This window comes from Coloeus monedula (genome assembly GCF_965178545.1).
Source record: "Coloeus monedula genome assembly, chromosome: 25".
Classification (NCBI taxonomy): Eukaryota; Metazoa; Chordata; class Aves; order Passeriformes; family Corvidae; genus Coloeus; species Coloeus monedula.
The window spans coordinates 6,031,122-6,056,807 of NC_138805.1; the positions used below are offsets into that span (position 1 = coordinate 6,031,122).

Genomic DNA, 25,686 nt, shown 5'->3' on the forward strand with positions numbered 1-25,686 from the left:
TGACATACCTGGCACAGAAATTAGCAGTCGCTGTGTAAATAAACCACATTACTGAACCGCAGCTGGGTTTTATTTTAGCCCTTAACCTATTTTAAGCCATCTTATGTATCTTCTTTTGTAGCCCCTGGTTTTGTCATGTTAAATACCTGAAAGCAGAATTGAAGTACAGCTGTACAGGGAAGTGCAGCTGTTCTGCCTTGCCCACACGGGTTTCAAAACCTCAGCATGATTTTATCTGTAGCTTCTGCCTTCCATCAATGCAACAGGAGAACAAATGGATCGGGATAATGGATGGGATGGCATCAAAAGGCAGGAGCACAGCTCTTTCCTTGGAAGGAAGCTGAACTGTGTCCTGCTAAGGCAGAGACAGTGACAAAACTGAACCCAGCCTGCTGGAAGTGGCTCAGCATCAGTCACTGTGTGACAAGGGGAGCCTGGAACAGGCCCTCAGAGTGACCTCTGGAGCTCAGGACCACTCCAGCTGCAGCCAGGTGGGCTCTTGCTGGGTTTGGTGTCAGAGGTGCTGTAAAGACCACATCTCCATGACCTTCTCACAGACAAAGGCTGCTGCTGGAGCCTGTGCATCAAGTGTTGCTTGCTGGGTTCTGGAGATGGCATTTGCAGAATCTTTACAAAAGAAATCCTTTACTGATGGGAGAAATTCCTCCCTGTGAGGGTAAGGAGGTCCTGGCACAGGTTGCCCAGAGCAGCTGTGGCTGCCCCATCCCTGGAAGTGCCCAAGGCCAGGCTGGACAGGGCTTGGAGCAACCTGGGATAGTGGAAGGTGTCCCTCCCAGCCCAAACCATTCTGTGATTCTATGATTTGCACAGAAACCAGGTTCCACTGAGAGCACTTGCCCGGAAGCTGTGAGGGCAGGCAGAGAGCCCCAGCTGTTTGTTGTGGGGCACGTTGTGACGGGTGTATGCCAGGTTATCTCTGCTCGTGATAACACAGGTGGCACCTAATGGCAGGGCAGGGATAAGGGGGAACCCCAACTTTGGGTGAAAACAGCTCCTGAAAAAAACCTGGCTCCCTCTGATGGCAAAGAAACCTCACTGTGAAGGGGAAGTGCTCGTGGTGCCTTGGGCACAGCTTGGTTCAGATGTGCCCATTCTGACTGCCCAGTGTGGCGCATCCAGGCTGCTGGGAGGCTGGTGGAAATGGAATGTCTGTACTGGAGTTTGTTTTCTGGCTGGTGTCACGTCACTAACCCCCTTCCCCCTGTGTTCAGTTCTATTTACAAGGACTCCAACACTCTGCACCTCCCCACCGAGCGCTTCTCCCCGGTCCGGCGCTTCTCCGACGGGGCTGCCAGCATCCAGGCTTTCAAAGCCCACCTGGAGAAGATGGGCAATAACAGCAGCATCAAACAGCTTCAGCAGGTGAGAGAGGGGTGGGGGTCCTCCAAACAGCCTCCACGAGGAATTCTTATTGCCTTGGTCTTGCTGCTTCAGGAAGCAAAAGTGGAATCCTTAAAGGAAAGTCTGAGGGGCACAGTGGGGACTTTGGAGCTGAGGGTTTGTTCCTGCTCTGTGTGGCTGCAGCAAACCCTGAGTGTCCTCTGGACGTACAAGCTGTTCACCTGCAGCTGGGGACCTGGGGGGATTCCTGCCCCCTCTTTTCTGGGGAGAACCATCATGCTGTGCCCACCCGTGGGTGTCCTGCCTGTCCCTGCAGGGTCCCCCAGCACTGTCAGACTGCAGCTCCTGCTCTCCCACATTTCCTCTGGCAGCAGTTTTGGGGCTGTTCCAGGGTGTCCCGGGAAAGGGCAGCTCCTACCACCAGAGTTTGGAGTGTGTTGTGGGACATTCCCTGTGCAGCCAGGCACACCTTGCCAATGGCTGGAGCAGGATTTGGCCTTTCCCCTTGCAGCGTGGCACAAGTGAGATGCTCTCCTCACCTTGAAGTGTCGTTTGCAGAGCTTGCTGCCTGCATTAGGGGGACACAACAGTGCCAGCTCGGTGTCACGTGCACCCCTTGCTTTCCTGGCTTTTTGCCATCTCACTGCACACCTGATTCCGTCAAAGGAAATGGATTGGGCTTTCTTTGCCAGCTTTTCTCCGGGGGGTGAGCTGCAGAGCGTGGCATTCCGCACACAGCAGGGTGCTGTGCACCAGAAGGTCATTTATGGGATGTGCTGGGTTCCTTGCAGGAGTGTGAGCAGCTCCAGAAGATGTACGGTGGGCACATGGACGAGAGGACGCTGGAGAAGACGCAGCAGCAGCACATGTTGTACCAGCAGGAGCAGCACCATCAGATTCTTCATCAGCAGATTCAGGTAGTGGAGCCCGAGCCAGAGCTGCTGAAGGCTTAGCTCTGTTTCCCTGTGTTGCTGCAGACACAGCTCGTGAGCAGGTCCCGGGGGGATTGAGGGAGGGGGAGTTTGCTGGGCTTGCTGTAGCGGGAAGGCTGAAGGATTTCAGCAGAGATGTTTGCACAGCTGCTGTGGTAGCTGTGGTAGCCAGGGCTGCAGTCAGGGACTGACACTCGGTGAATCTGGACATGTCCTGCTTCACCCAGCAGTGTTTCTAAATTTACTGACTGAGATATTGACTGCAAACACTTCTTGTTTTCTTGTGGTGCCTGGTTCAGGACTGTATCCGGCCTCCCCAGCCATCTCCACCCTTGCAAGCTCCATGTGAAAACCAGCCAGCTCTGCTCACTCACCAGCTTCAGAGGTAAAGAAATGGCTTTAGGACAGCTCTGGGTTTTACTCTTCCTGAAGCCCAGGGATGAGCTGACACACTCGAGAGGCCAGGCTGAGTTGGAGTTTGTGGAGTCAGAACGGCACAGCCAGTTGCCAGGTGAATGTGCCTGGTCCTTTGAGCTGGATTGTCTGAAGGACTTCAGAAGCAGAGAAATCTGATTCAAAGGGACAGACCTGCTTTGAGCAGAGGATTGACAGTCCTGCCTTTTGAGTGGCTTGAAGATGCCACTTAGCAGCCAGGCTCTCTCATGCTTCCTTGGGTGTCACACACCTTGCCAGGCCCTTGGTGAGCTCATCCTCCTTGCCCTCAGCACCCTGACTTGTAGGTGAGGCAGGCTGAGTTATGGGAAAGGGAGAGCAGGGTGTCTGACCAGGTGCAGTGAGTCACGAGGTGAGCCTGCAGTGTCCTTGTCCCCAGGTTTCTGTGGTAGTCACCAGGTCATGCTCGCTCCCTGCGTGACTTGGACAAGTGAGGTGGCTCTCGGAAGAGAAGCCAATCTGCAGAGACCTTGGGATCCCCAGCAAGGGCTTTATGGTGTTTATTTTGAACAAGACACAGTGTTTGGCATCAGTTCTCACAGCTGAGACAGCATCTTGACAAGGAGCAGGCATGGTGAGAAGGTGCTTGTTTCCCTGCGTAGGTTACGGATCCAGCCATCCAGCCCACCCCCGAACCACCCCAACAACCATCTCTTCAGGCAACCCAACAGCAGCCCACCCCCCGTGAGCAGCAGCGTGCTCCAGCCCCATGGTAAGCAGTTCTGGGAGCTGGGCAGGGCCGTGTGATCCCATCAAACCCTGGGGAAGCAGCGTGGGGGTGCCACGGTTCTGTTCCCCCCCCCAGCCCAGGCCCTGCACAGTTTGCTGATGATGTAAAAGATTCTCCATCTGGCAGCAAGGGCCGGTGTTATCGAGAGCTCTCGAGGAGCTGCCAGCTGGAATGTGCTGTTGTGTTCCTTGTCACAAGATCCTTACTTATCGCTCCCGGGGGTGGGGAGGAAGGGCTGATATTCTCGGGTTTATGCAAATCACTGTCAGCTCCGCAGAGTTTCTGTTTTGGTGCAAGGGGCTCTGGCTGTGACCTCTGCACGCTGGCACAGCATGACAGAGCACCCATACAGGCACGTACTGGGCTCCCAGCCTGGCCCAGAGTCATGGAATGAATCACAGCATCGTAGCCTGGTTTGGGTTCGAAGGGTCCCTAAAGATAATCCCTTTCCAGCCCCCTGCTACGGGCAGGGATGCCCTTCACAGGTTAATCCCAGCCCTGTCCAGCACTTCAGGGAATGGAGCAGATCTCACTCCCGAGCCTCGCCCTGGGCTGGCAGGGGTGCTGAGGGCCTTTGTTCCTTGTAGGTGCTGCCTCCCAGTCCCAGTTCCAAGGGATGCCATCCCACAACACAATCTTCCCGCAGTCGGGTAACTGTTCCCCTCCCCCGGCCATGGGGCTGACGTGCCTGGCCCTGCAGCAGCAGCAGTCGCAGCCCCAGCAGGTCACCATCCAAGTGCAGGAGCCCGGGGACATGGTCGGCAGCAGCCTCGTGGGCGGGCAGGGCCTGGCGTCCCACACACGGGGGATGTCCCTGAGCCCCAGCGCCAGCCAGATCCAGATGCAGCACCGCGCCAACCTGATGGCCTCCCTCAGCTACGGCCACCGGCAGCTGTCCAAGCAGCTCAGCGCCGACAGCGCCGAGTCGCACAGGTAAGGGCCCCTCCCTGCCTGCTCCCGGCTCGGGAGCGCTGCCGAGGGAGGGAGGGGGAATCTCAGGATGAGACGTGGTGTCCTTGCCACTCGGGGTTCTGCGTGCTCCCTCCGTGTCGCTGGGAAGGAGCTGCTGAGCCAGGCCAGGGCTGCCATCCCACGTGCCTGGGGAAGCCCCTCCCGTGCAGGAGCAGCTCTGGCTCCCGCCGAGCAGTGCGGTCACTTGTCCTTTTCCTTGTCCTTGCAGTCTGAACGTGAACAGGTATCCCCCCGCCAACTACGACCAGGTGCACTTACACCCCCACCTGTTCCCGGAGCAGCCCCGCGTCTCCCCCAGCAGCTACAGCCCGTCGGGAGGGGTCGGGTTCCCTGCAGCCCAGCAAGCTCTGAAGGTCCCGCAGCTTGACCAGTACCCCAGTTTCCCTCCAAACGCACATCAGCAGCAGCAGCACTACACGGCATCGGCACTACAGCAGGCACTGTTGTCCCCGACACCTCCCGACTACAGCCGACACCAGCAGGTACCGCACATCCTCCAGGGACTGCTTTCCCCCCGGCACTCGCTCACGGGGCACACGGACATGCGGCTGCCCCAGGCAGAATTTGCACAGCTCATCAAACGGCGGCAGCAGCAGCAGCAGCAGCAAGAATTCCAAGAGTTGTTCAGGCATATGAGTCAAGGGGATGCTGGCAGTATGGGCACCAGCATGGGACAGAACCTCTCGGAGCGCCAGTCGTTGTCTTTGCCTTATCAGAGTGCTGACACGTACCACCCCCAGAACAGCCCCCAACATCTCTTAAAAATCAGGGCGCAAGAATGTATCCAGCAGGTCCCTGCGTCCGTGCCACCGCCGCAGGGATACGGACACCAGCCAGCCCTGTTCCACTCGGAGAGCATGGAGGAGGACTGCGCCTGCGAGGGAAACAGGGACAGCTTTCCTGACAGTAAGAGTTCAAACACATTGACCAAAGGTTGCCACGAGACCCCTCTGCTTGTAAACGCAGGAGGGCACGGGGACCCCGAATCTTTGCTAGGAACTGCTAATCCCGCGCAGGAGCTGGGAACGCACCAGTACAGGCATCAGCCCACGCCCGGATTCAGGAATAAGGTGCCCAGCAGAGGTAAGGCTCCCTGCTGCCCGTGCAGGCCAGGTGTCCGTCCATCCGTGCCAGCCACTCACATTCCTGCCCAGGACACCATCCACCCGGCACACCAAGGGTTTCCTGACATATTTTGCATAGCACGGAATTACTGAGATTCTTTCTGGCTTTTGTGGCCTGAAGTAAATTGCAGGCACAGCCTCTGTAATAAACAGAGTTGAGTAAGGAAGGAGCCCGATGGGCTGTTCCCTTGGGAATTTGACCTCCTTCTGCAGGCAGGTAAAGACCAGGGCCCAGCTTGCTCCCATCTTTTCAGGGATGCTGCATGGTGACCACAGATTTATTCTTGTTGGTGATGTTCCCCATCCCCTGTAAACACGGGATAGGAGCAGCTCATCTGCCAGCACACCCCAGCCGTAGCAGTGTATCCATTTATTCCTGCTCTTAAGCACAGACGCTCGAGTCCAGGCACTGCTAAAGCTCCCACAAACACACGCAGTAACAGTGTTGGTCAGTGTCCTGTGGCTCCAGCAGCCTTGCAGCCTCTCTGGCACTTTGGGAAGCAGCAGTGGCAGCAAGATTCTATCCCTGCTTGAACTGGGAAAGGTGGATTTTGGAGAGAGTGAGTTTAAACTTGCCATTAGGCTCTGAAGACCTTTCCTGCTCCTTGGAAGCAGCTGTGCCTTCGCTCCTCGGTGGCTGCTCTGGCAGCGCTGCGCTGTCAGAGCATTCCTGCCCGAGCTGTAGTTACAGGCTCCTCTGCAGGAAAAACACCCTCCGAGCCCCTCGCTAGGAGGGCTTTGAGGAGCGGCTGAGCAGGAGGATCAGTATTCCCTGCAGGACTCGGGGTGCTGGGCTGGAGCCGCCAGCGCACCCTTGGCACTCAGAGCCCTATTGCGGAGGAGCTGTGTCCAGGGCACAGGAGGCCCAGCTTTGTTCAGGGACACAGCACGGGTTTGTTGGGAAAGTACCAGGCTGGAACAGGCTGGCCCGGAGGGCTGAGCAGGGCTGCCAAGCCCTGACCCCCCAGAGCGTGGGCGGGGGGCAGGGACAAGGCAGGGCTGTGCTGAAATCCTCCTGAATTCTGCATTCCCGATGTGTTTGCTCTCAGAGGCTCAGTGCGGGTTGGAAGCTCTGGAGGAGTGTTTGGTACGAAATCACGAGTCTGAATCTTGTCACTGTAGACCGTTATAGGGACAATGAGATTTGGTGAAGTCAGAAGCCAAATCTCAACCCCTGCACTGCTGGTGCGAGGACTGGTTACACAAGGGAGCAGGACTTTAGACTGCAAGGCCTTGTAAATGAGTAAAAGCAAATAAATGTTTACAAATAGGCTTGTGTAAGCCCTTCTGACAGGGCTGTTTGTAGTAAACTATGTCCTGGGATGTAACTGTTTGTACCATTTTCCTTATGGCCTCCATAACCCACTTGGACTCAGGCCTGCACTGCTTCAGGTCCAGGCAGAGTCACCTCAAAGCTTCCCTTACCTACAGCAAATCCTACACCCCTGGGCTTCCCTGTTCTTGACCTACACCAAATCCTACATCACTCAGTTTTCCCACTACTGACCTACACCAAATCCTATATGTCTGGGCTTTCCCACAACCTACACCAAATCCTACATCCCTGGCTTTTCCCCCTATTTTCCCTAGACTGTGTAATGAGGGTGCAGTTTGAGGGGTATCTTCTCTCCCTGCCCCAGCTCCCCAGATGTGTTTTCCCTGGAGCAGTGTTTTCCCGGTGTCTGCGCTTCCAAGGGCGCGTGCTGATGCCGATCACAAAGCTCTGGATGTCTGTGGAGCATCTGCCAGGGATGGCAGCTGGGGACCTTGAGAGCCGACCAAATCTGTTCGGGATGTGACTGGACTGCCTGTGAACGGCCCTGCTCCAGTTTTGCTCCAACGTAGCCGTCCCAGGCTGGGAGTGCTGCCCGTGGGAAACCTGCCTGGGCTCGGCACGGAGGGGGCCGAGCTGGCGGCAGCGCCGTGCCAGTGTCACATGCCACGGTGACACAAAGGATGTGGGGATGAAAGGCTCTCCTCTGCAGGGCTGAGGGTGTGAATTCGGGGTGTCTGTCCCTTGGTCCAGAGCAGCATCCCCAGACTGCAGTGCTGGCATTGGGAAGCAGCTGGTTTTTGGGTCCTGCCTCTTCCAGGCTGACGGAACTCGTCACCCGCAGCGCAGGGACTGGGGCCGGGGCTGTTTGTGGAGCTAGAGCAGCAGGCTGCTGGCCCCAACCACTGTTCCCACAGTTGGAGCAGCATCCCAAGCAGTGTGTGGGTGGCACTGATCCGCTAACATCTGTTACCTCATGTTTTCCTTCTCGCTTTTCCGGGAAAGCTGACTGTTAACCGCACGTAACCCCACGGTTGTGCAAAGGAAGGGGGAGGCTGCGTCTCTGACTGCCCTGGGACAGGGCTCTGGCAGGAATGCCACATTCCTGATGGAGGAAGGGCACGGGGAGCAGTGTCCTAGCTGTGCTATCCATGCTCACCTGCCTGCAAGCGGCGTGGGGACCACATGGGATGGGGTCTCACTTGGATTATGCTAAATTTGTGGACAGGTTTTGGAACTGCCCTGTGCAGGGCCAGGAGTTGGACTTGGATGATCCTCGTGGGTCCCTTCCAGCTGGGGATGTTCAAGGATTCTGTGAGATCTCTTTGGGGAGCAGTTTTGTGGCAGTTGCAGTGCCAGCTGGGCCGTGCGGTGTCCCAGCACAGCAGGACATCATTTCCCACTGGCCAAAGCCCTGGGAAAGCTCTGGCTTTCTGAGGGATGTACCTGCAGCTGTGTCACCTCGGGGCAGCTCCCCAGCGCTCGCAGCCACGTTGGGTGTTTGTGCTCGGTGGGGTCCGCGCTCAGCGAGCTCAGCCTCGATGACAGGCTCCTCCACGGCTCAGGCCTTCATCCAAAACATCGTGTACTTGATGACGAGAGGCTTTGCCTGATAGGAATGTGGCCTTTGCCCTCAGTCACAAGAGCTTGCAGCGCAGATGGACTTTGCCAGGCAGAACCCTCGTGTGCTCCTGCAGCCAGATTGTGGGAGGGCAGGGAGAAGTCATCTGATAAAAGTGAACATCCTGGCCGGCTCTTCCAGCAGGATTATGTTGCTTACAATTGCCAAGGGGCCCTGCTGGAGGCATCCCATGTTGGAGGCTCCCCTGGCTCTTGTGTAACGATGTGGGCAGGGTGGGGGTCGAGCTCGGGCTTGAGGGGAAGGCAGAAGTGGGAAAGGGCCTGGTTCCTGTGCTCCTGCCCCAGTCCCTCCAGCTTCAGGCTGCTTTTGTAGAGCTGGTAGGAGGCAGCTAGCATTGGGATCCTTTGGGATATTAATGCTGGAGGGAGAAGCCTGTGTGAGTGCGACTGGGAGCACTGGTGCTGCACCACTCCCACCAGAGCAGCCGGGGGTCCTGTCCTTGTTGTGCCAGCAAGGAGCATTTGTGTGTGGTGTCACATCTCAGTTCTGCAGTAGCACACATGGCTGGGAGCTGCAGGTTCCTTGTACTAACCTGTCGTTTTTCTGTCCTGTCTGGTTTTCAAGAGTCCATCGTAGGGAACTGCATGGACAGGAGCTCCCCCGGCCAAGCCATGCAGGTGCCTGACCACAACGGCCTGGGCTACCCCGTGCGCCCCTCGTCCAGCGAGCACCCGCGGCCCCGCACCCTGCAGAGACATCACACCATCCAGAACAGCGATGATGCCTACGTAGGTGCCTTTGCCTCCCAGGTCCCTCCAGTGAAACAGCCAGGCCTGGCTCTGCAGGGCTCTGCAGACACAGCCCAGCTTGGGGTCCTGCAGTGCTGTGAAGGAGCTGGTCATGGTAGCCCAGACCTCAGTGCTCTGCTCCCTGTGGGGTTTGGGCTGCTGGGAACTGTCCTGCCCAGATTTGATGTGTGCTTTGCTACAGCTCCCTTCTGCTGTAGAGGGGAATGGCAGCTTCTCTGCTTCAGTGGTGCCCAGTGACAGGACGAGGAGCAATGGCCAGAAACTAAAACACAACAAGTTCCACCTCAACATGAGGAAGAACTTTCTGTGAAGGGTAGCAGAGCATTGGAACAGCTGCCCAGGGAGGGCCTGGAGTCTCCCTCTCTGGGGACATCCCAAAACCACCCGGATGTGTTTCTCTGTCACCTGCTCCAGTTGTCCCAGCCTTGGCAGGGGGTTGGACTGGGTGATCTCCAGAGCTCCCTTCCAACCCCAGTTATGCTGTGATTCCATTAGTTCAGAGGGATTTGGACTCCTCAGTCCATTCTCCTGTTGAGGGGACACTGGCTGCACCCAAGCTGTGCCTGATGCACAGTTCTTGTCCTTCCAAACCCTCGCTTGAAGGTTTGCAGAAGCTCCCTGGGCACTGTCTGTGGGCAGATGGGGAGCAGCAGGATCCTCTCCTGAGCTCCCCTTGAGGTGTGTCCTGCTGTCTCCACAGGTGCAGTTGGATAACTTGCCTGGAATGAGTTTGATGGCAGGAAAAGCACTCAGCTCTGCTCGGATGTCCGACGCCGTGCTCAGCCAGTCGTCGCTGATGGCCAGTCAGCAGCTGCGCGACAGGGACGGCGAGGGTGAGCGCTGGGGCTGCCCACGTGGCACGGGGGGATGTGGGCAGCTCCTCGGGGAGCTGAGTCACAGGGAGAGGTGCTGAGTCACCTCTCTGCCCTTACAGAATGTGGGGAGAGTTTGGAAGGTCAAGAGCACCCGAACCTGGGCGATGGCAGCCAGCACCTCAACACCTCCTGCTACCCCTCGACGTGTATCACAGACGTCCTGCTGAGCTACAAGCACCCGGAGGTGCCCTTTGGGATGGAGCAGGCAGGGGTGTAACTGGGAGGGAGTGAGTATCCGTGTGTCCTCTCTCCACACCACGTCTCGGGCTGCCTCCATGGCCTCACTGCCATGGGTCACTTTCCCTGCTCATTGCTCCAGTGCTGGGGTTGGGACCATCCACTCGCAGCTCCTGTGCTGGGGCTGTTTGCTGTCCCCCCTTTGCTCAGGGACAGCATCCCTCCTTCCAGGCTTGTGCTGCTCTCAGACCCTCTCTGCATGGCGGGGTCTCTCTCCTGGGGCAGGGTCAGGAATGGCCTGGGAATGCAATGCTGGTGGGCTGTGGGAAGAGATGCACCATTCTGGTGTCCTCTAACATCTGTGTTTCTCTCTCTTGCAGGGTTTGTGTACAGCTTTGAAATGAAAAGGTCCATTTTAAACCAACAGTATCTAGCAGCATTGCGCCAAATTGCCGTAGTATTTCTGACTAACTGGAATACCATGGCCCCTTTCCTCATCCTCACTTCATCCAGTGTGTCGTTCCTTTGGGTTCTTTAATTTCTGCCACACTTGCCTGTAACTCCAGCTACACCCAGAGCCCTGAGCCCGACGCAGAGGATCGGCCTCGGCACCGGGGCTGCTCTGGGGGCTGGCCTGCCTGGGGCCCCACACCGGGCTGAGCCTCCCTGGAGCCTGCCCTGAGCAGGTCCAAGGGGACTGGAGCTGCTCCTGGATGGAGGCCATGCTCTCCTTCCACTCTGTCCTGCTGCACTGGGGGGGTCTGGGCCTGGCAGCGCTGGCGGGGGCCCTCCCCACCCCGGTGCAATCCACTTCTTGTCTCACCTCTGTCTGCTCTGTTCCCTCTCGTGTGTCGGGGTGCTGACAGGATCACCCCTGCCCTGCCCTCCCTTCCCTTCCCTTTACTTTCCAAATCCGCCACGACTTGGGGTTTTTTCTTTTCCTGGCTAATGTAGGGCAGATGGATTTTTCTTTGTTTCCTTCGCTTTTCCTCCTGATCACGTAGGAATTGTTTTTTTTTGGTAAATGTTGTTTTATTATTATTGTTATTAATAAAAGGCAAAAGGAATTTCTGTTTGAGAGAAATTTTTAACTAGATTCTGTTCTATATGAATTGTGACTTGCACCTTTTGTTCAAAGTATTTTATTTCTTTTAACGACATTGTTCTTGTGACTGGTTTTCTCTCGTGCCAGTGGCGACAGTGGTAATTCTCCTTATACAGTCGGGATGTGCAGAGGTCTCTTCTTTGTCCCTTTTCCATCCTTTCCGTGGTGGATAGAGCGGGAGGCCCACCCCCCCTGGGGCTCAGGAGCACGTGGTGTCACCCTTGCCTTTGGGACTTGACAAGCTCCAGCTCGGATCCTTCTTACTGACATTTTTCTGGAGTATTTTTTAAAACTAAAGGAAACATCGACCCAGCCCTCCTGACTTTGCACAGAAGGAAGTGTGAAACCAGCACGGCAGAGGTGACTTTGCTATCCTTAGCCCGTGCCTCTTCCCGGCCTCCCCTTCTCCGGGAGAACAACGCTAACGGCTCTGCGATCCCGAAAACCGGAGCGGAGGGGAGCTCCGCAGCCCGGCCGTGCACGGCCCCTCCCCGGCACCTGCGGGCTGGGGGGCGCGGGGAGCCCGCCGGATCGAGCGGGAGGGGTGGGAAACGCTGAAAGCCTTTTGCTCTGTCCCTTTGGTTCGTTTTCCTTTTGTTTACATGACACTGTATCCTGGGAGAGTCGCCGGGCCCCCCGCAGCAGCCGCCCCGCAGGGCCGTCACCGTGCCATCCGCAGTACCACACTTTTTTTATCATGGCTTTGTATTGTAGTAATCAATACGCGCAGTATATGTTGAATGTATATTAATATACTTTGCTATTATTTCTGTTTTTTGGAAATGTCAGAAGTATTTTTTTTTTTCTTCCTCATTTATGTTGGACTAAAAACGAACAGGAAAAAAAAAAACGTTTCAGTAAATCTTCAGTCCATTTTTTTGTGGGTCACTTGCAACTAGTCAATTAGTTGGACAGTGGGATCATAACAAATAAAACATGATTATGATCTTCCCTGGGCTCTTGTTTGCCTTGTTGCTCAACGCCAAAGTTCAAGGGGTGGCAGCTGCTGTGTCCCCAGTCCATCCCTGGGGCTGTCACTTCCCTCGGGCTCCAGCAGCCCCCCTGGTTGGGTTTCCCAAAGCCCCCCCTGCAGCCGGAGCCCAGCGGAGTCCGACTCGCCCTGCAGGTGTGGGGAACTGCAGTGCTGCAGATCAGACCCTGCCCGGGCATCTGCTGCAGTGGGGCTTTTCCAGCTGTGGGTAGAGTCTGGGAGGCGCAGGGAGCTGTGCCTCCAGCACCTGCAGCACATGGGGTGGCAACACCTGCGCGATGCCCGTGAGGTGCCCAGCGAGCTGGCACAGGCTGGGGCTGCGGGGAGCTGATGCCATTCAAGAGCATCATTCGTCTGTAGCAGCTCCCGCTGGCATTGCCAGCCCTGCACACTCCCTGCAGCCCCGTCTGGGGACATGGCCCCTCTCTCCCTGGCCCGTCTCTCCCCTCGCCAGGCCGGGCTCAGCCCTGTGCGCTCGATTCCTGTGGATCCCTGGACTGGTGGCAATGGGACAGGGAAGCACCTGGGGTTGGTTCGGGCTGAGGTGGGTTTTGAGGTGGCCGTGCCAGTGCTGGTGCCTGCTCTGAGCTGAGCCTTCGCTTTGCCCGGGTCCCCAGCGAGGGCTGGCATGGGCGGGCAGGGGCACAGCTCCCGGGACCTCTGAGTTGGGGATACAGGGGGTGACGTGAGCGGCCGGTGAAGGACGGGGCACAGACCCGCGGCCGAGGCGAGGGGTCCGGGTACTGCCGGCCAAATCCCTGCGGGAATAAACCTTGTCCCCGGGCTGGCGGCCAGTCCCTGGGGGCTGCGAGGGGCCCCGGCAAGGCCGCAGGGCCAGCGGGAATCTGGGTCAGCGGGAGCGTAAACAGCTCCTTGGCCGGAGAGGCGCGTCCAGCGGGGAGCTCCTGTTTGCTCGCCGCCCCTGCCAAGCCCGCGCTCCTCGCCGGTGCTGCGCGATCCTTGAACCCTGCGCGCCACATCGCCCGCCGGGAGCGCGTTCCGGGGCCGCCGCGCTGGCTTATCTCCGCGGAACTGCCCCTCCGGCATAAATAGCGGCGGCGGAGCCCCGGCCGCTCAGACGGGACGAGCAGCAGCTGCAGAGAGAGCTGGTAAGAGCCCGGGCTGCTCCTCAGGACCCGCAGGGACAGAGCGGTGCCCCTCGCCCGCGGCCCCGGCGGGGACCCCTGAGCCCCCGCCGGGGTTGGATTTGCCGGGGCTGCCCGCGCCCAACTCTCTTGCTCTGCCCGCAGGTCTAGCGCGAAGATGAGAGCCGTGGTGTTGACCCTCGCCCTGCTCTGCCTGACGGGTAGGTCCGGACGGGGCTGCGGCGGCAGCGGATCCCCGCGGGATGGAGCAGCACGGGAGGGATGGGGCGGCTGAGCCCGACGCGAGCGCTGCTGGAAGCCGCCGGTTTCCGAAGCGCTTTGCCAGTCGAGCTGCAGCCGAGGGACTCCCTGGTCCTCTCCCGAGCCGGGCACGTCCCCGGCAGGGCTGGAGCCATCCCCGAGCGATGTGTCCTGAGCACACCCGACTCTGTCCGCAGGCACCCAGGCCCGCTCCTTCTGGCAGCACGATGATCCCCAGGCACCCCTGGATCGCCTCAAGGACATGCTCTCTGTGTACCTGGAGACAGTGAAGGCCAGCGGCAAGGAAGCCATTGCCCAGTTCGAGGCCTCCGCCGTGGGCAAACAGCTGGAGTAAGTGGGAGGTGTGTGGCGGGGGGCTGGCGGGGCACCCCGGGCACCGTGTGTGACCTCCCTCCCCTCCCGCAGCCTGAAGCTGGGCGAGAACCTGGACACGCTGGGCGCAGCCGCCGCCAAGCTGAGAGAGGACGTGGCCCCCTACTACACAGAGGTGCGGGAGATGTGGCTGAAAGACACCGAGTCCCTGCGCCAGGAGCTGACCAAGGACCTGGAGGAGGTGAAAGAGAAGATCAAGCCCTTCCTGGACCAGTTCTCTGCCAAGTGGACGGAGGATCTGGAGCAGTACCGCCAGCGCCTGGCTCCCCTCGCCCAGGAGCTGAAGGAGATCAGCAAGCAGAAGGTGGAGCTGCTGCAGCAGAAGCTGACCCCGGTGGCTGAGGAGGCGCGGGACCGTCTGCGCGGGCACGTCGAGGAGCTGCGCAAGAACGTGGCCCCCTTCAGCGATGAGCTGCGGCAGAAGCTGAGCCAGAAGCTGGAGGAGATCCGGGAGAAGGGCATCCCCCAGGCCGCTGAATACCAGGCCAAGGTGGTGGAGCAGCTCGGCAAACTGCGTGAGAAGATGACGCCCCTGATGCAGGACTTCAAGGAGCGCCTCACCCCCTACACCGAGAGCCTCAAGGCCCGTTTCATCAGCTTGCTGGAGGATCTCCAGAAGACCGTGGCCTGAGCTGCCGGCCAGCGTGGCCAGGGACTGACCCCAGCCCCGCTCCGCAGCCGCCCCGGGTGCTCCCTGCCCTGCCCCGGGTGCTTCTCCTCAGGGGGCTCTGGGGACAGGCTGCAGGAGCCCCGGGCCAGCCCAGCCCTAGGGTGTCCTCCCCGGAGACCCCCTCCTCCCCTAGAATTCCCTCCCCGACCCGGCGTCGCTCTCAGCTTTGCCTCCCTTTTGTCAAATAAACTTGACTTAAGTTATTGGAGCTCGCTCAGTCTTTGCAGTGGATGCTGGAGGGGGCAAGGGGTGCTCTGAGCTGGGGGTACTGGGGGACCCAGAGGGAATGGGGGGACAGGGAACTGGTGAGGGGTGCCCTGGACTCGCCCTGTACTGAGCCCAGCTCTGCCCGAGGTGCAGCCGGGCTCAGCCGCACACAGGGCGCTGGAGATTGGTGGCACTGAATTTGCAGGAGCTTGTGGAAGCCGCAACCGGCTCCTGCCACCCTGGGCTCCCCGACATGGCCGTGAGAACCTCAGTGCTGGTGTCTGTCCCAGGCCTCCCTCTCCCTGCGGGTCACACTCCTCCTTGCCAGCCCCCCAGTGATGCCACCACAGCGTTTCCTTCAGCCCCGCTTTATTGAGAGCACCACGACAGCGGGTGGGAGCCAGGGGGACCCCAGCCCCGACAGCCCCCGGGCAGCCCCCGGCGGGACTACGTGGCCGAAGTCTTCTTCCAGAGCTCCGCCAGCTGCTCCTTGAGCCACACCAGCCGCTGCTTCGCCAGCTCCGCGCTGTCCGAGAGCCACTGCCTGCACGGGGAGGGGAGGGAGGGCAGGGGGTCAGCGCGGGGCCCTGGCCGGGCTCCCCGCCGCCACCGGGGGACGGGAACAGCGACAGGGACAGGGCTGTCGGGGTTCGGGGGCACCTGGCCTGGTGCACCGCCTCCGACTCCCGCACCCTGCTGAAGGCCTCCTTGGCCATGTCCGTGGCTTTCTGGGCCAGCTCCTGCACCTTCTGGACCAGCGCCTTCGGCTCCTCGGGCGTGTCGGCCCCTGCAAGCACGAGCCTGGTGGGATTGGGGGGACGGGGCCCCGCGGCTGTGCCCCCCCCGTGTGCCCCCCAGCACCCTGAGCCCCGACCCCCTCCTCCTGCGCGGCCCCCCTGGCCCTTACTTGCTCCCACCGCCAGGACGGCCGTGCAGGCGAGCAGGAACAGCAGCGACGCCTTCATGGCTGGGGAGAGAGCGGAGCGCACGGTGTGGGGCAGCAGGGGAGCGCCGGGGGTCCCGACACCGACCCCGTCCCCTTCCCAGCACGACCCTCGCCAGGGATGTCCCCGCTCACCTGTGCCGGGCTCTGTGACGCGGGGGCAGCCCCGGGCTCCCAATTTATACCCTCCCCACGGCCGCCCTGGGGGATTTGTGCGAAGGTCAGGGCAGAGCGCGGGGGGGTGCGGGGGGCTCCGTCCGGCCAGGAGTTGGGAAATCCCGCGGGGACGGAGCCTGCTGGGGCCCCGCGTGTCTGTGTGCGATACCTGTGCATACGTGTGCGTGTGCACACGCGTGTCCGCCGCCAGCCCGGTGCCCGCGGCGGGGGACAGCCCTGGGGCCGTGGGCACACGCGGCACAAGGGTGACATCCAGCGGCCCTGTCCCCGGGCACAGCGCCCTCGGGCACCGCGAGTCTCTTCGGACCTTGCCACTGTCGCTGCCGGGCTGGTCCGTGCCCCTGCGCGCCCTGCCCTTTGCCCGCTGGGACACGCCGCGCTGCTCCGCTGCCCCCGGGCCGCGGGTGGGCTGAGCCGAGAGCGCCAGGGACACGCACGGCCCCAGCTCCATTCCCAGGCACCGTGCGGCTGCGGTCGGTGTCCTGCAGTGTCCTGGCCCCTCCCTATGCCAGGGCTTCCTCCAGGAGCCTGGACTGGGAAGGAACGATGCCTTGCTGCCGGTGCGCAGCCTCGTGTGCCCCCGAGCTCCATCAAAGCGTCCCCCTGAACCCGTGTCCTGTCCCGCTGCCACCTATCCCACAACCACACACCCCAGGTCCTGCACTGCCAGCACCGATGGGGCCATTGCTGCATCCCACAGAGCAGCGAGGTGTCCCTCAGCCCAGGGCCCCGGTCCCCAGGAGGGGCTCAGTGTGTCCTGCGTACCCCCATCCCCTGTCTGCCCTTGTCACCCCGCTGGGGGCTGGCGGGGCTGCGGGTGATGTCAGGGCTGTGCACACGTCAGGCGCTTCCACGTTACGCCCGTGCTAAAGTCCGTGCCCGCGCTAAAATCCACGCCCTCGCTGTGTCACAGCCCGCGTGGAAGCTGCAGGGGTGCTCAGGCTGCATAAATAGTGCTGGGAGCTGCCGGCTCCGCAGGTACCGCGGCCATGGCAGCACAGGTGAGCAGCTGCAGGGGCTGGAGAGCCGGGGTCTCCATCACCTCTGGCAGGGGGCTGGGGTGCTGCTGGTCCCTGAGCTTCCTTCACCTCCTCTCTGTGCTCCCACAGGAGTCCCCAGCACTCAGGATGGCGCCGAAGGCAGCCGCCCTTGTCCTGGTTCTCCTTGCGATCTCAGGTGAGGTGGCGCGAGGGTCCCTGGTGCCAGCAGGGTGGTCCTGCCCCGGGGCAGTGGTGGGGACCTGATGTCCCTGGGCGAATGGGGCTGTGCGAGTGCTGATCCCAGCAACCCTTGCAGGGTCACGGGCTGATGTGAACCCTGACGAGGTGGCCAGCGTGATCTGGAAGTACTTCACGGAGCTGGGCAGCAATGCCAAGGACACGGTGGACCAGCTGCAGCAGACCGAGATCAGCAAGCAGCTCAAGTGAGCCGAGCGGCAGTGCTGGGGGGCTCGGGGGTGCTGGGGGGCTCAGGGAGACCAGGGGGTGCCAGGCAGGGCCTGGGGATGTGGGCACACAGGCCCTGACGTGTCCCTTCTCGCCAGCACCCTGCTGAAGGGCAACCTGCAGAGCGTCAGCGCCTACGCCGAGGACCTGCAGGAGCGGCTGGTGCCCTTTGCCACGGAGCTGCAGGCGCGGCTGGCGCAGGATTCCCAGCGGCTGAAGGAGCAGATCCGGCGGGAGCTGCAGGAGCTGCAGGCCAAGCTGGCGCCCTACGCCGACGAGGTGCACCAGCAGATCGGCACCAACATCCGCCAGCTGCAGGCCAAGATCAGCCCCTACGCCGAGGAGCTGCGCTCCCAGGTGGACCGCAGCGCCGGGGAGCTGCAGCAGGCACTGGAGCCCTACGCGGCCGAGCTGCGGGAGCGGCTGCAGGACAACGCCGAGAACGTCCGGGCCTCCCTCAGCCCCTACGCCGACCGGCTGCAGCAGCAGATCGACGGCGGCGTGGAGAGCCTGAAGGAGCGGCTGTCGCCCGTGGCAGATGAGCTGAAGGCGCAGGTGGAGCAGAGCGTGGCCGAGCTGCGGCGCGGGCTCAGCCCCTATGCCCAGGAGGTGCAGGACGGCCTCAACCGGCAGCTGGAGAGCCTGACCTTGCAGATGGAGCGGGCGGCCGAGGAGCTGCGCACCCGCCTGGCTGCCAGCTCCGAGGAGCTGCGTGCCCAGCTGAGCCCGCTGGCACGGGAGCTGCGGGAGGCGGCGAGCGGAGACGCCGAGAGCCTGCGGCAGCGCCTGGCTCTCCTGGCCCAGCAGCTGGACCAGCGCGTGGGGCAGACGCTGGAGGCCTTCCGGCAGCAGGCGGCTCCCTTCGGAGACACCTTCGGGAAGCAGCTGGTGCAGCGGCTGGAGGAGATGCGCGGGAAGCTGGAGTCGGGCACTGCCGGCGTGGAGGATCACCTGGAGCTGCTGGAGAAGGAGGTGCGGGAGAAGGTGGCTGCTTTCCTCAGCACCGTCCCACCCCCACAGAACTAAGCCGCCCCGGCCGGCCATCCACACACACTCCAAACGTTCCCGGCCACTTCCTGTGGCAGAAATAAATCCCCTTGTGATGCACGTGCTGGTCTGTGTCCTTCCTTCCCACAGCATCCTGCTGTCCTGCCCTGGGAGGGGATACCTGGGGCACCCTCAGCTGCTCTGAGGAGGGAGCATCGCCCCGAATTTGGGTTCTGGGGCACCAGGGAGAGGGAGCAGAGGTGGAGTCAGGTGGGCGGGAAGTCTCTATGGCGGCTGGAGATGGTGGCAGCCGGGTGAGCCCGTGGGCCAGCACATGGCCGGGGCCTCGCTGTCACCTCATCACACCGGGGTGCCACAGCAGCGGGGGGCACCCAGGTGGCTGCCGAGGGGCAGAGCCCCGGGATGCGGCCAAACATCCCCACAGTGGTGGGGCAGCAGCTGCCATGAGGGATGGGGATCTGGGTGGGTGACTGACGCCTCGTCCCCACAGCCCGGTGGGGCTCGCACAGGAAGGGAGCTCCGTGGATCAGGGAGAGGGAAGGGGGACTGCGGCGCGGTGCTGGCAGGAGCCCGGGGTGGGATGGGATGGGATGGGATGGGATGGGATGGGATGGGATGGGATGGGATGGGATGGGATGGGATGGGATGGGATGGGATGGGAAGGGACGGGATGAGGTGAAGCACGGCCAGCGCTGCCTGGAGCGACCTCACGTGTCGGCCCAGGCGAGGGAGCCGCGCGGACTTTGGTGCCGGAGCAGCGCTGGCGACCGCTCGGCGTTTCACCCCGGGAGCGCCGGACTTCGCCCCCCGCCCCAGGGTGCCCTGGTTTGTTCCCGGTAAAAACCAACGCGCAAAGGAAAGGATACGAGCACGGCGGGCTGTGCGCAGGGGAAGGTGTGCTCCCTGCCCGCTCATCCCAGCCTTCCCCGGCACAGCCGGGCCGGGCTCACCCTCCCGCACCCATCCCGGGGCTCCAGGCTCCCTTTTCCTCCCGACAGGAGCTGCAGCCGCTGTCTCCATCCCCATCCCCATCCCCATCCCCATCCCCATCCCCATCCCCATCCCCATCCCCATCCCCATCCCCATCCCCATCCCCATCCCCATCCCGCTGCCTCGCACCACCCCGGCAGCTCCGTCCGGCTTTCCCTCCGGGATGCAAAGAGCGGCTGCGGGGCAGGGCCCAGCCCCGTCCCCCGAGCCCGGGGGGCAGTGGGCAGTCAGGTGACCGGCCCCCAGGTCACCTCCCCGGAGCGTGCTCGGACCTCCACGTTGTGTTTACACGGAGTGAGGTCCAAAAAGCCTTCCCATACCAAAGCCGCCTTATCGCCCTCTCCTCGGCCTCCCCCCGGGCCTATATAAGGGCGGCCAGCGGCCGGCTCTGGGCGGGAGGGACACGGGAGGCGACCAGAGCCAGGTGAGGGGCGGGGGGCTTTAAGTTCGTGTGGCTGGAGGAGCTGGGTGTGATTCCAGGTGCTTCGGGGGACCCGAAGTGTTTCGGGGACCCGCAGGTGTTATGGGGAACCCCAGGTGTTTTTAGGGGAGCTCCAGGTGTCACAGTGGACCCCAGGAGCGAGGCCCTTGCAGGCAGCGGTGAGGGGGTGTGCAGCAGAGGCACCACCACCCCGTGGGCGCTCAGAGCAGCCGACGGCTCCTCTCCTGTCTCTCCTGCAGCCGGACCATGCTGCTGAAGGCTGCACTGCTCCTCTCCCTCCTGGCCACCTGCCCAGGTGGGTGCGGGCACGGGGCTCTGGGGGCAGCAGGACTGCGTGGGCAGCACCACAACCGCAGCTCCTGCCCGCAGTGTCCCCGGCCAAGCCGGCGCAGAGTGGCTTCTGGGAGTACCTCAGCCAGCTGACGGGTGACAAGGACAGCCTGGAGCACGGCCAGAGCAAGCTGGGCAAGGACATCATGTGAGTACAGCGCTCCGGGGCCCCCAGGCCCCACCAGCACACCCGAGGCCCTGCTTTTCTCCCCCTGGGGACAGAGAAACTCAAAGGAAGGGCCCTGGCGGGTGTTGGCAGCTTTTATCAGAGGTGTGTGGGGCACAGAGGGGTGTTGTGGTCACTCGGGGGTGTTGGTGACTGTCTTGTGCAGGAACCTGAAGGAAAGCATTCAGGATGGGGTCAGCTACATGGGCGACTTCCTGGAGAAGCTGTCGCCCCTCAACAGGGGCCTCCAGCCGCGGCTCTACCAGGACTCGGACAGCCTGCGCAAGGTCATCCGCAGGGAGCTGGACAGCCTCAGGGTGAAGCTGTCCCCGTACGTGGACGAGGTGCACCAGCAGGTCGGGAAGCACCTGGACGACCTGCGGCAGCAGCTGCAGCCGTTCACAGAGGAGCTCCTGGACCAGGTGTCCCTGCGGGCCCGGGAGCTCCGGCGGCACCTGATGCCGAGCCGGGAGGTGACGGCGCAGCTCCTGGATGGCGCCGACGAGCTCCAGCGCTTCATGGCTCACTACACCGACAAGATCGCCTTCCACACGGACCAGGTGAAGGACATCTTCCACCCGTACACGGACCGGCTGCTGACCGAGATCCACCGCAACGTGGAGGAGCTGCACCGCAGCGTGGCCCCGCACGCCCGCGCCAGCCCCGAGCAGCTCAACCAGCACATCCAGGAGCTGTCGGCCAAGCTGACCCGCAACGCGCGGGACCTGCACCAGCAGATCCAGAAGAACCTGGAGCAGCTGAAGGTGAAGCTGAGCCTGTACCCCGGCAGCCCCGGGGAGCCCGCGGCGCCCCCGGGCCGCTACCGGGAGGCGCTGGCGCGGGAGGTGCAGCGGCGAGTGGAGGAGTTCCGGCAGGACACGTACGCCCAGATCCAGGCCTTCACCCGGGCGCTGGACCAGGAGACGGAGGAGATGCGGCTGAAGCTCAGCGCCCGCCCGGACCCGCCCGAGGAGCCGCTGGACGCGCCGCCGCCGCCCCTGGAGGACCTGCGCGCCCGGCTGGACGCGCTGTGGCGGGACCTAGCGCTGAGCCTGAGCGAGCGGGGCGGGGAGGGCCCCGGGGAGGGGCCCGGGGAGGCGCGGGCGGGGCCGGGCGGGGCGGCGGGGCCGGGGCGGCTCCGGGGCTGAACCCAAATAAAGGCGCCGCCATCGCGGCCCGCGCGCGCCACGTGACCCGCCCCAGCCGCGTGACCTGTGCGTCATCACCCCGCGCCGCCACGTGACTCGTCACCATCATGTCGGCGCTGGGGGCCATGGAGGCGGCGGCGGGGCCGGGGCCGGGCGCGGGGCCCGGGGGATCCCTGTTCCGACCCCTCAGCGCCGAGGACGGCGAGCAGCAGCCCGCAGAAATCGAGTCCCTGTGCATGAATTGCTTCCGCAACGTGAGGGGCCCCGGGGGCCGGGCAGCAGCGCCCTGCGGGGATTGAGGGCGAGAGCAGGACAGGGGCGTGCGGGGGTCAGGGTGGGCACAGGGGTCTGTGGGGGCCAAGGAGGGCGGGCAGGAGTCTGGGGGGTTCAGGGAGGGGCTGTAGGGGCCTGTGGGGGTCAGGGGACACACACCAGGACGGGGAGGCTCCAGTGGTCGGGGGGAGGAGCGGGACAGGGGTCGGTGAGAGGTACAGAGGTCTGGGGGGCGATGAGAGGCAGGAGAGGGGAAGAACCCGCCGGGGGCCGCAGCTGGTGTTGGAGTGGGGGGCACTAGTGGGGTCAGGAGGGCGTTTCGAGGAGGTTTGGGGGGCAGCAGCGGTGGGGGCGGGGGGCTGCCCATGCTGGGAGGTGCTGTCAGGGCCCCGGGTGCCATCGCCCCCAGCTCGGGTTCCCACGAGGCCCCTCGCTGCCGCAGGGAGTGACGCGGCTCCTGCTCACCAGGATCCCCTTCTTCAAAGAGATCATCGTCAGCTCCTTCTCCTGCGACAGCTGCTCCTGGTCCAACACGGAGATCCAGTCAGCGGGCAGGATCCAGGAGCAGGGTGTGCGCTACACCCTGGCCGTCACCTCCCGCCAGGTGGGCAGGACCTCCCCGCTCTGTTCCAGGCCCAAAATGTGCCCAGTCCTAAGGGAAGGGGGGCTGGAGCCAGCACCACGCTGGGACCCCCGTGTGTGGGAGCCCCTGGATCTGTTGGGGATCCTGAGGCTGCTCCCCGGCTGTGTGTGCAGGACATGAACAGGGAGGTGGTGAAGACCGACTGTGCCTCAGCTCGAATTCCAGAGCTGGACTTTGAGATCCCTGCCTTCAGCCAGAAGGGAGGTGGGTAAATGGGAGCAGTTTGTGTGGGGGCTCCCGGGTGTCGCTGGGCTGTGGTAACAGCATCGTCACCTCTGTGTCCTTCCCTTGCCAAGTCCTCACCACCATCGAGGGCATCATTGACAGAGCAGTGGCAGGCCTGGAGCAGGACCAGCCCGCCCGCAGGGTAAGGGCCGCAAAGGGGAAGCTCCTCAGGGATGGCAAATGTTTGGCATGTCCATCCCCTGCCCCGTGGTGCCACACAGGGCTGGTGGGGAGAGCGCTGGGGCTCTGCTTTGTGCCGTGGTCACCTCTGTCAGCAGCTCTGGGCTGCCCCTGCAGCAGCTGAATCCCATCTGGGGATGTTCTCTATTTCCAACGATTCTGCGATTCCGTGTCCTCTTCCAGGCGACCGATAAGGAGGTGGCCAGGAAAATAGACGAGTTCATTGGGAAACTGAGGCAGCTGAAAGAAGTCAATTCCCCCTTCACCTTTGTGAGTGCTCACAGAAGGGCAGCCCTGACTGGGTGAGGGGTGCAGGACGGCTCCCTCAGGCCCCCTTCTCCCGCAGATCCTCGATGATCCCTCCGGGAACAGCTTTGTGGAGAACCCCCATGCGCCGCAGAGGGACGAGGCTCTGGTGGTCACTCACTACAGGAGGAGCCCCCAGCAGTCTGCTCTGCTGGGACTGGAGGTGACTGGGATCAATCCTGCCTCCCTGGGGGACCCCAAACCGGGGAACAGGAGTTAATGCTTCCCTTGCAGGGAGAGGAGGTGGATGCAAAGCCACGGGATGCTGCCGAGGACCTGAGGGATGAGGTGGGTGATGCTGCAGTGCTGAGGGACACCCAGGACAGCTGCCCTGGGCTGGCTGGGACATTCTGGCTGCCCTTTCCCTCCCCCAGGTCCTGCAGTTCAACACCAACTGCCCCGAGTGCAACGCCCCGGCCAGCACCAACATGAAGTTAGTGCGTATCCTTCAAGGGTGGGCACGGGCCGGGGGCTGCACCAGGGGGTGACGGGCACTGCACAGCCCTGGGCCCTCCCTGCTGCACCACGGGCCCGAGTAAGTTCTCTCAAGCAGGTCCTGTTGGGGTGCAGGGCTGTCTCAGGGCTGCTCACAACTCCCAGTGGGCTCCTGCCATCCCTTGGCTGCTGCTTCGAGGTTTTCCTTGACTCCCTGCTCCAGAAATCCCACACTTTAAGGAAGTGATTATCATGGCCACCAACTGTGACTCCTGTGGGCACAGGACCAACGAGGTGAGCTGGAAAGAGGGCAGAGGGGAAGGGAGTGGTGTTCTGTGCCTTTGCCCCTGAGCTCTGCTTCCCGATGGGGCTGTTTGGGAGGGAAACTGGATTTGGGGGCACTGTCAGGGGGTGCTTTATGCTGGGTGGTGAGGCCACGGTCCCAGGTTTGGAGTGGCCTCTGGGCTGCTGGGACAAACCCTGCTAAAGCATCATGGTGTGAGCTGAGTGTGAACAGTGGAGCTCACTGCCGGGTGCTCCCAGGTGAAGTCTGGAGGAGCCATCGAACCGCAAGGCACCAGGATCACCCTCCGCATTACGGACCCTTCCGACATGACCCGGGATATCCTGAAGGTGCAATGCCCTGGGGACCTGCCCCGTCCTCCTGTGGAGGGTGTGGGGAGTCCAGGGGTGCCCAGCCCTCCCTGCGTGTGGAGCTCACGGGGTGTTCACCTTTGCAGTCAGAGACGTGCAGCGTGGAGATCCCAGAGCTGGAGTTCGAGCTGGGCATGGGAGCGCTGGGGGGGAAGTTCACCACGCTGGAGGGGCTGCTGAAGGACATCCGTGACCTGGTGAGGGGCCCTGGGCCAGCCTGGGGGGCTCAGCCCCCTCCCCTCCTCTTTGTGCTGGCTGGGGGGGCCCAGCTGCCTTACCTGCCCTTCCAGGTGGAGAAGAACCCCTTCACTCTGGGAGACAGCTCCACACCCAGCAGGACAGGGAAGCTGCAGGAGTTCATTGGGAAGCTGCAGGACGTGAGTTTACCCTGGATTTTCCGTGCTCTGTGCTGGTGCCAGCAGCGCTGAAGGATTAGCAAGAGCCTTAATGGCTGGACTTGCTCTGTTCCCGCAGATCATAGAGGGGAAGACCCAGGCTCACGTCATCATGGATGACCCTGCAGGCAACAGTTACCTCCAGGTACAGCCTTGGGCCCTCGGGATGTGCTCCCTGAGCAATTGGGGGGATTTTATTTCCCTGGAACATGTTGTGGGTAGGGTTCCCGTTGGAGCTCGGGCACGAGCCGCAGGTTGCTGCAGGCTCTGTCCAGTGCAGGGAAAGCACTGCTGGCTTTGTGGGGGCTCTGCCTGGGCGCTGCCCGTGGGAAGAGGGCAGGGCAGGAGCTTTCCCTGTCCCCACAGAACGTGTACGCCCCGGAGGAGGACCCGGAGCTGCGCGTGCAGCGCTACGAGCGCACCTTCGAGCAGAACGAAGAGCTGGGCCTGAACGACATGAGAACAGAGGGCTACGAGACAGAGGCGGCCTCGGGCCGGTAGCGGGGGCAGCGCAGCCCTCCCAGCCCGCTTCCCCAGCTGCCGCAGGGACCGGGACTTGTGTGGGACCAGGACTCTGCTCGCCTTCCCGCGGCCAGGGCAGCGCGGCTGGGCCTCAGGGCCCCCCCTGGGGGGAGGTATCGATGTGCCGGGGCCGGGGGGTGGAAGCGGAGACGGTTCCCCAATAAAGCTGTTGCTGGCTCCGTGTCCCGCCCTTCCTGCCGCCGCCGCCGCCGCTCCGTCCGTGCCCTCAGCCGCCGCTCGGCCCCGCCCCGTCCGTGCCCTCAGCCGCCGCTCGGCCCCGCTCCGTCCGTGCCCTCAGCCGCCGCTCGGCCCCGCCCCGTCCGTGCCCTCAGCCGCCGCTCGGCCCCGCCCCCATCCCCGCGCGTTCCTGGCCCCGCCCCCCGTCCCTCCCGCCGCGCTCAGG

At 62.5% G+C, this 25,686-nt stretch overlaps 6 protein-coding genes across 9 annotated transcripts in view; 5 read left to right on the forward strand and 1 right to left on the reverse strand.

Moving 5' to 3' along the window:
* The window catches only part of SIK3 (SIK family kinase 3), a 70,874-nt gene extending 58,593 nt beyond the window's left edge, over positions 1-12,281 (forward strand). For all 4 annotated transcript variants that reach the window (XM_082296850.1, XM_082296852.1, XM_082296851.1 and 1 more), the window contains 10 exons: positions 1,233-1,383; positions 2,154-2,279; positions 2,594-2,679; positions 3,350-3,459; positions 4,065-4,410; positions 4,658-5,532; positions 9,053-9,216; positions 9,938-10,070; positions 10,172-10,339; positions 10,670-12,281. In XM_082296850.1, coding sequence (XP_082152976.1) covers positions 1,233-1,383; positions 2,154-2,279; positions 2,594-2,679; positions 3,350-3,459; positions 4,065-4,410; positions 4,658-5,532; positions 9,053-9,216; positions 9,938-10,070; positions 10,172-10,329 — 2,149 coding nt within the window. In that variant the 3' untranslated portion in view covers positions 10,330-10,339; positions 10,670-12,281. The remainder of the gene's footprint in view (positions 1-1,232; positions 1,384-2,153; positions 2,280-2,593; positions 2,680-3,349; positions 3,460-4,064; positions 4,411-4,657; positions 5,533-9,052; positions 9,217-9,937; positions 10,071-10,171; positions 10,340-10,669) is intronic.
* A 1,190-nt stretch (positions 12,282-13,471) lies between these two features.
* On the forward strand, positions 13,472-14,997 carry APOA1 (apolipoprotein A1). Its single transcript, XM_082296932.1, has 4 exons — positions 13,472-13,494; positions 13,636-13,691; positions 13,929-14,082; positions 14,158-14,997. Exons 2-4 carry the CDS (start codon positions 13,649-13,651, stop codon positions 14,753-14,755), a joined length of 795 nt encoding a protein of 264 aa, XP_082153058.1. The 5' UTR covers positions 13,472-13,494; positions 13,636-13,648; the 3' UTR covers positions 14,756-14,997.
* Positions 14,998-15,442: 445 nt separating this feature from the next.
* Positions 15,443-15,994, reverse strand: APOC3 (apolipoprotein C3). The gene is made up of 3 exons (XM_082297053.1): positions 15,909-15,994; positions 15,662-15,788; positions 15,443-15,545 (listed from the first exon to the last, which is right to left on the reverse strand). Exons 1-3 carry the CDS (start codon positions 15,964-15,966, stop codon positions 15,449-15,451), a joined length of 282 nt encoding a protein of 93 aa, XP_082153179.1. The 5' UTR covers positions 15,967-15,994; the 3' UTR covers positions 15,443-15,448.
* A 1,254-nt stretch (positions 15,995-17,248) lies between these two features.
* Positions 17,249-18,592, forward strand: APOA4 (apolipoprotein A4; the record flags this gene model as incomplete). Its single annotated transcript, XM_082297048.1, has 3 exons — positions 17,249-17,297; positions 17,418-17,544; positions 17,665-18,592. The coding sequence occupies 3 exons, from the start codon at positions 17,249-17,251 to the stop codon at positions 18,590-18,592; spliced, it is 1,104 nt and encodes a 367-aa protein (XP_082153174.1).
* A 1,660-nt stretch (positions 18,593-20,252) lies between these two features.
* APOA5 (apolipoprotein A5) lies at positions 20,253-21,650 on the forward strand (the record flags this gene model as incomplete). Its single annotated transcript, XM_082297015.1, has 3 exons — positions 20,253-20,301; positions 20,376-20,484; positions 20,669-21,650. The coding sequence occupies 3 exons, from the start codon at positions 20,253-20,255 to the stop codon at positions 21,648-21,650; spliced, it is 1,140 nt and encodes a 379-aa protein (XP_082153141.1).
* A 107-nt stretch (positions 21,651-21,757) lies between these two features.
* Positions 21,758-25,460, forward strand: ZPR1 (ZPR1 zinc finger; the record flags this gene model as incomplete). Its single annotated transcript, XM_082296922.1, has 14 exons — positions 21,758-21,904; positions 22,366-22,527; positions 22,680-22,770; positions 22,863-22,933; positions 23,155-23,241; positions 23,318-23,440; positions 23,512-23,565; positions 23,652-23,718; positions 23,936-24,006; positions 24,256-24,345; positions 24,453-24,563; positions 24,657-24,743; positions 24,841-24,906; positions 25,128-25,460. The coding sequence occupies 14 exons, from the start codon at positions 21,758-21,760 to the stop codon at positions 25,260-25,262; spliced, it is 1,362 nt and encodes a 453-aa protein (XP_082153048.1). The 3' UTR covers positions 25,263-25,460.
* Between the last annotated feature and the right edge of the window lie 226 nt (positions 25,461-25,686).

Excerpts from the sequence above, each read along its gene's own strand:
- APOA1 (XM_082296932.1), top strand. The coding sequence starts at position 13,649 with ATGAGAGCCGTGGTGTTGACCCTCGCCCTGCTCTGCCTGACGG. Across the intron at positions 13,692-13,928 it reads CGCCCTGCTCTGCCTGACGG|GCACCCAGGCCCGCTCCTTC; the intron begins GTAGGTCCGGAC and ends CTCTGTCCGCAG. Across the intron at positions 14,083-14,157 it reads GCCGTGGGCAAACAGCTGGA|CCTGAAGCTGGGCGAGAACC; the intron begins GTAAGTGGGAGG and ends CCCCTCCCGCAG.
- APOC3 (XM_082297053.1), bottom strand. The coding sequence starts at position 15,966 with ATGAAGGCGTCGCTGCTGTTCCTGCTCGCCTGCACGGCCGTCCTGGCG. Across the intron at positions 15,789-15,908 it reads CGTCCTGGCGGTGGGAGCAA|GGGCCGACACGCCCGAGGAG; the intron begins GTAAGGGCCAGG and ends TCGTGCTTGCAG. Across the intron at positions 15,546-15,661 it reads GAGGCGGTGCACCAGGCCAG|GCAGTGGCTCTCGGACAGCG; the intron begins GTGCCCCCGAAC and ends CTCCCCGTGCAG.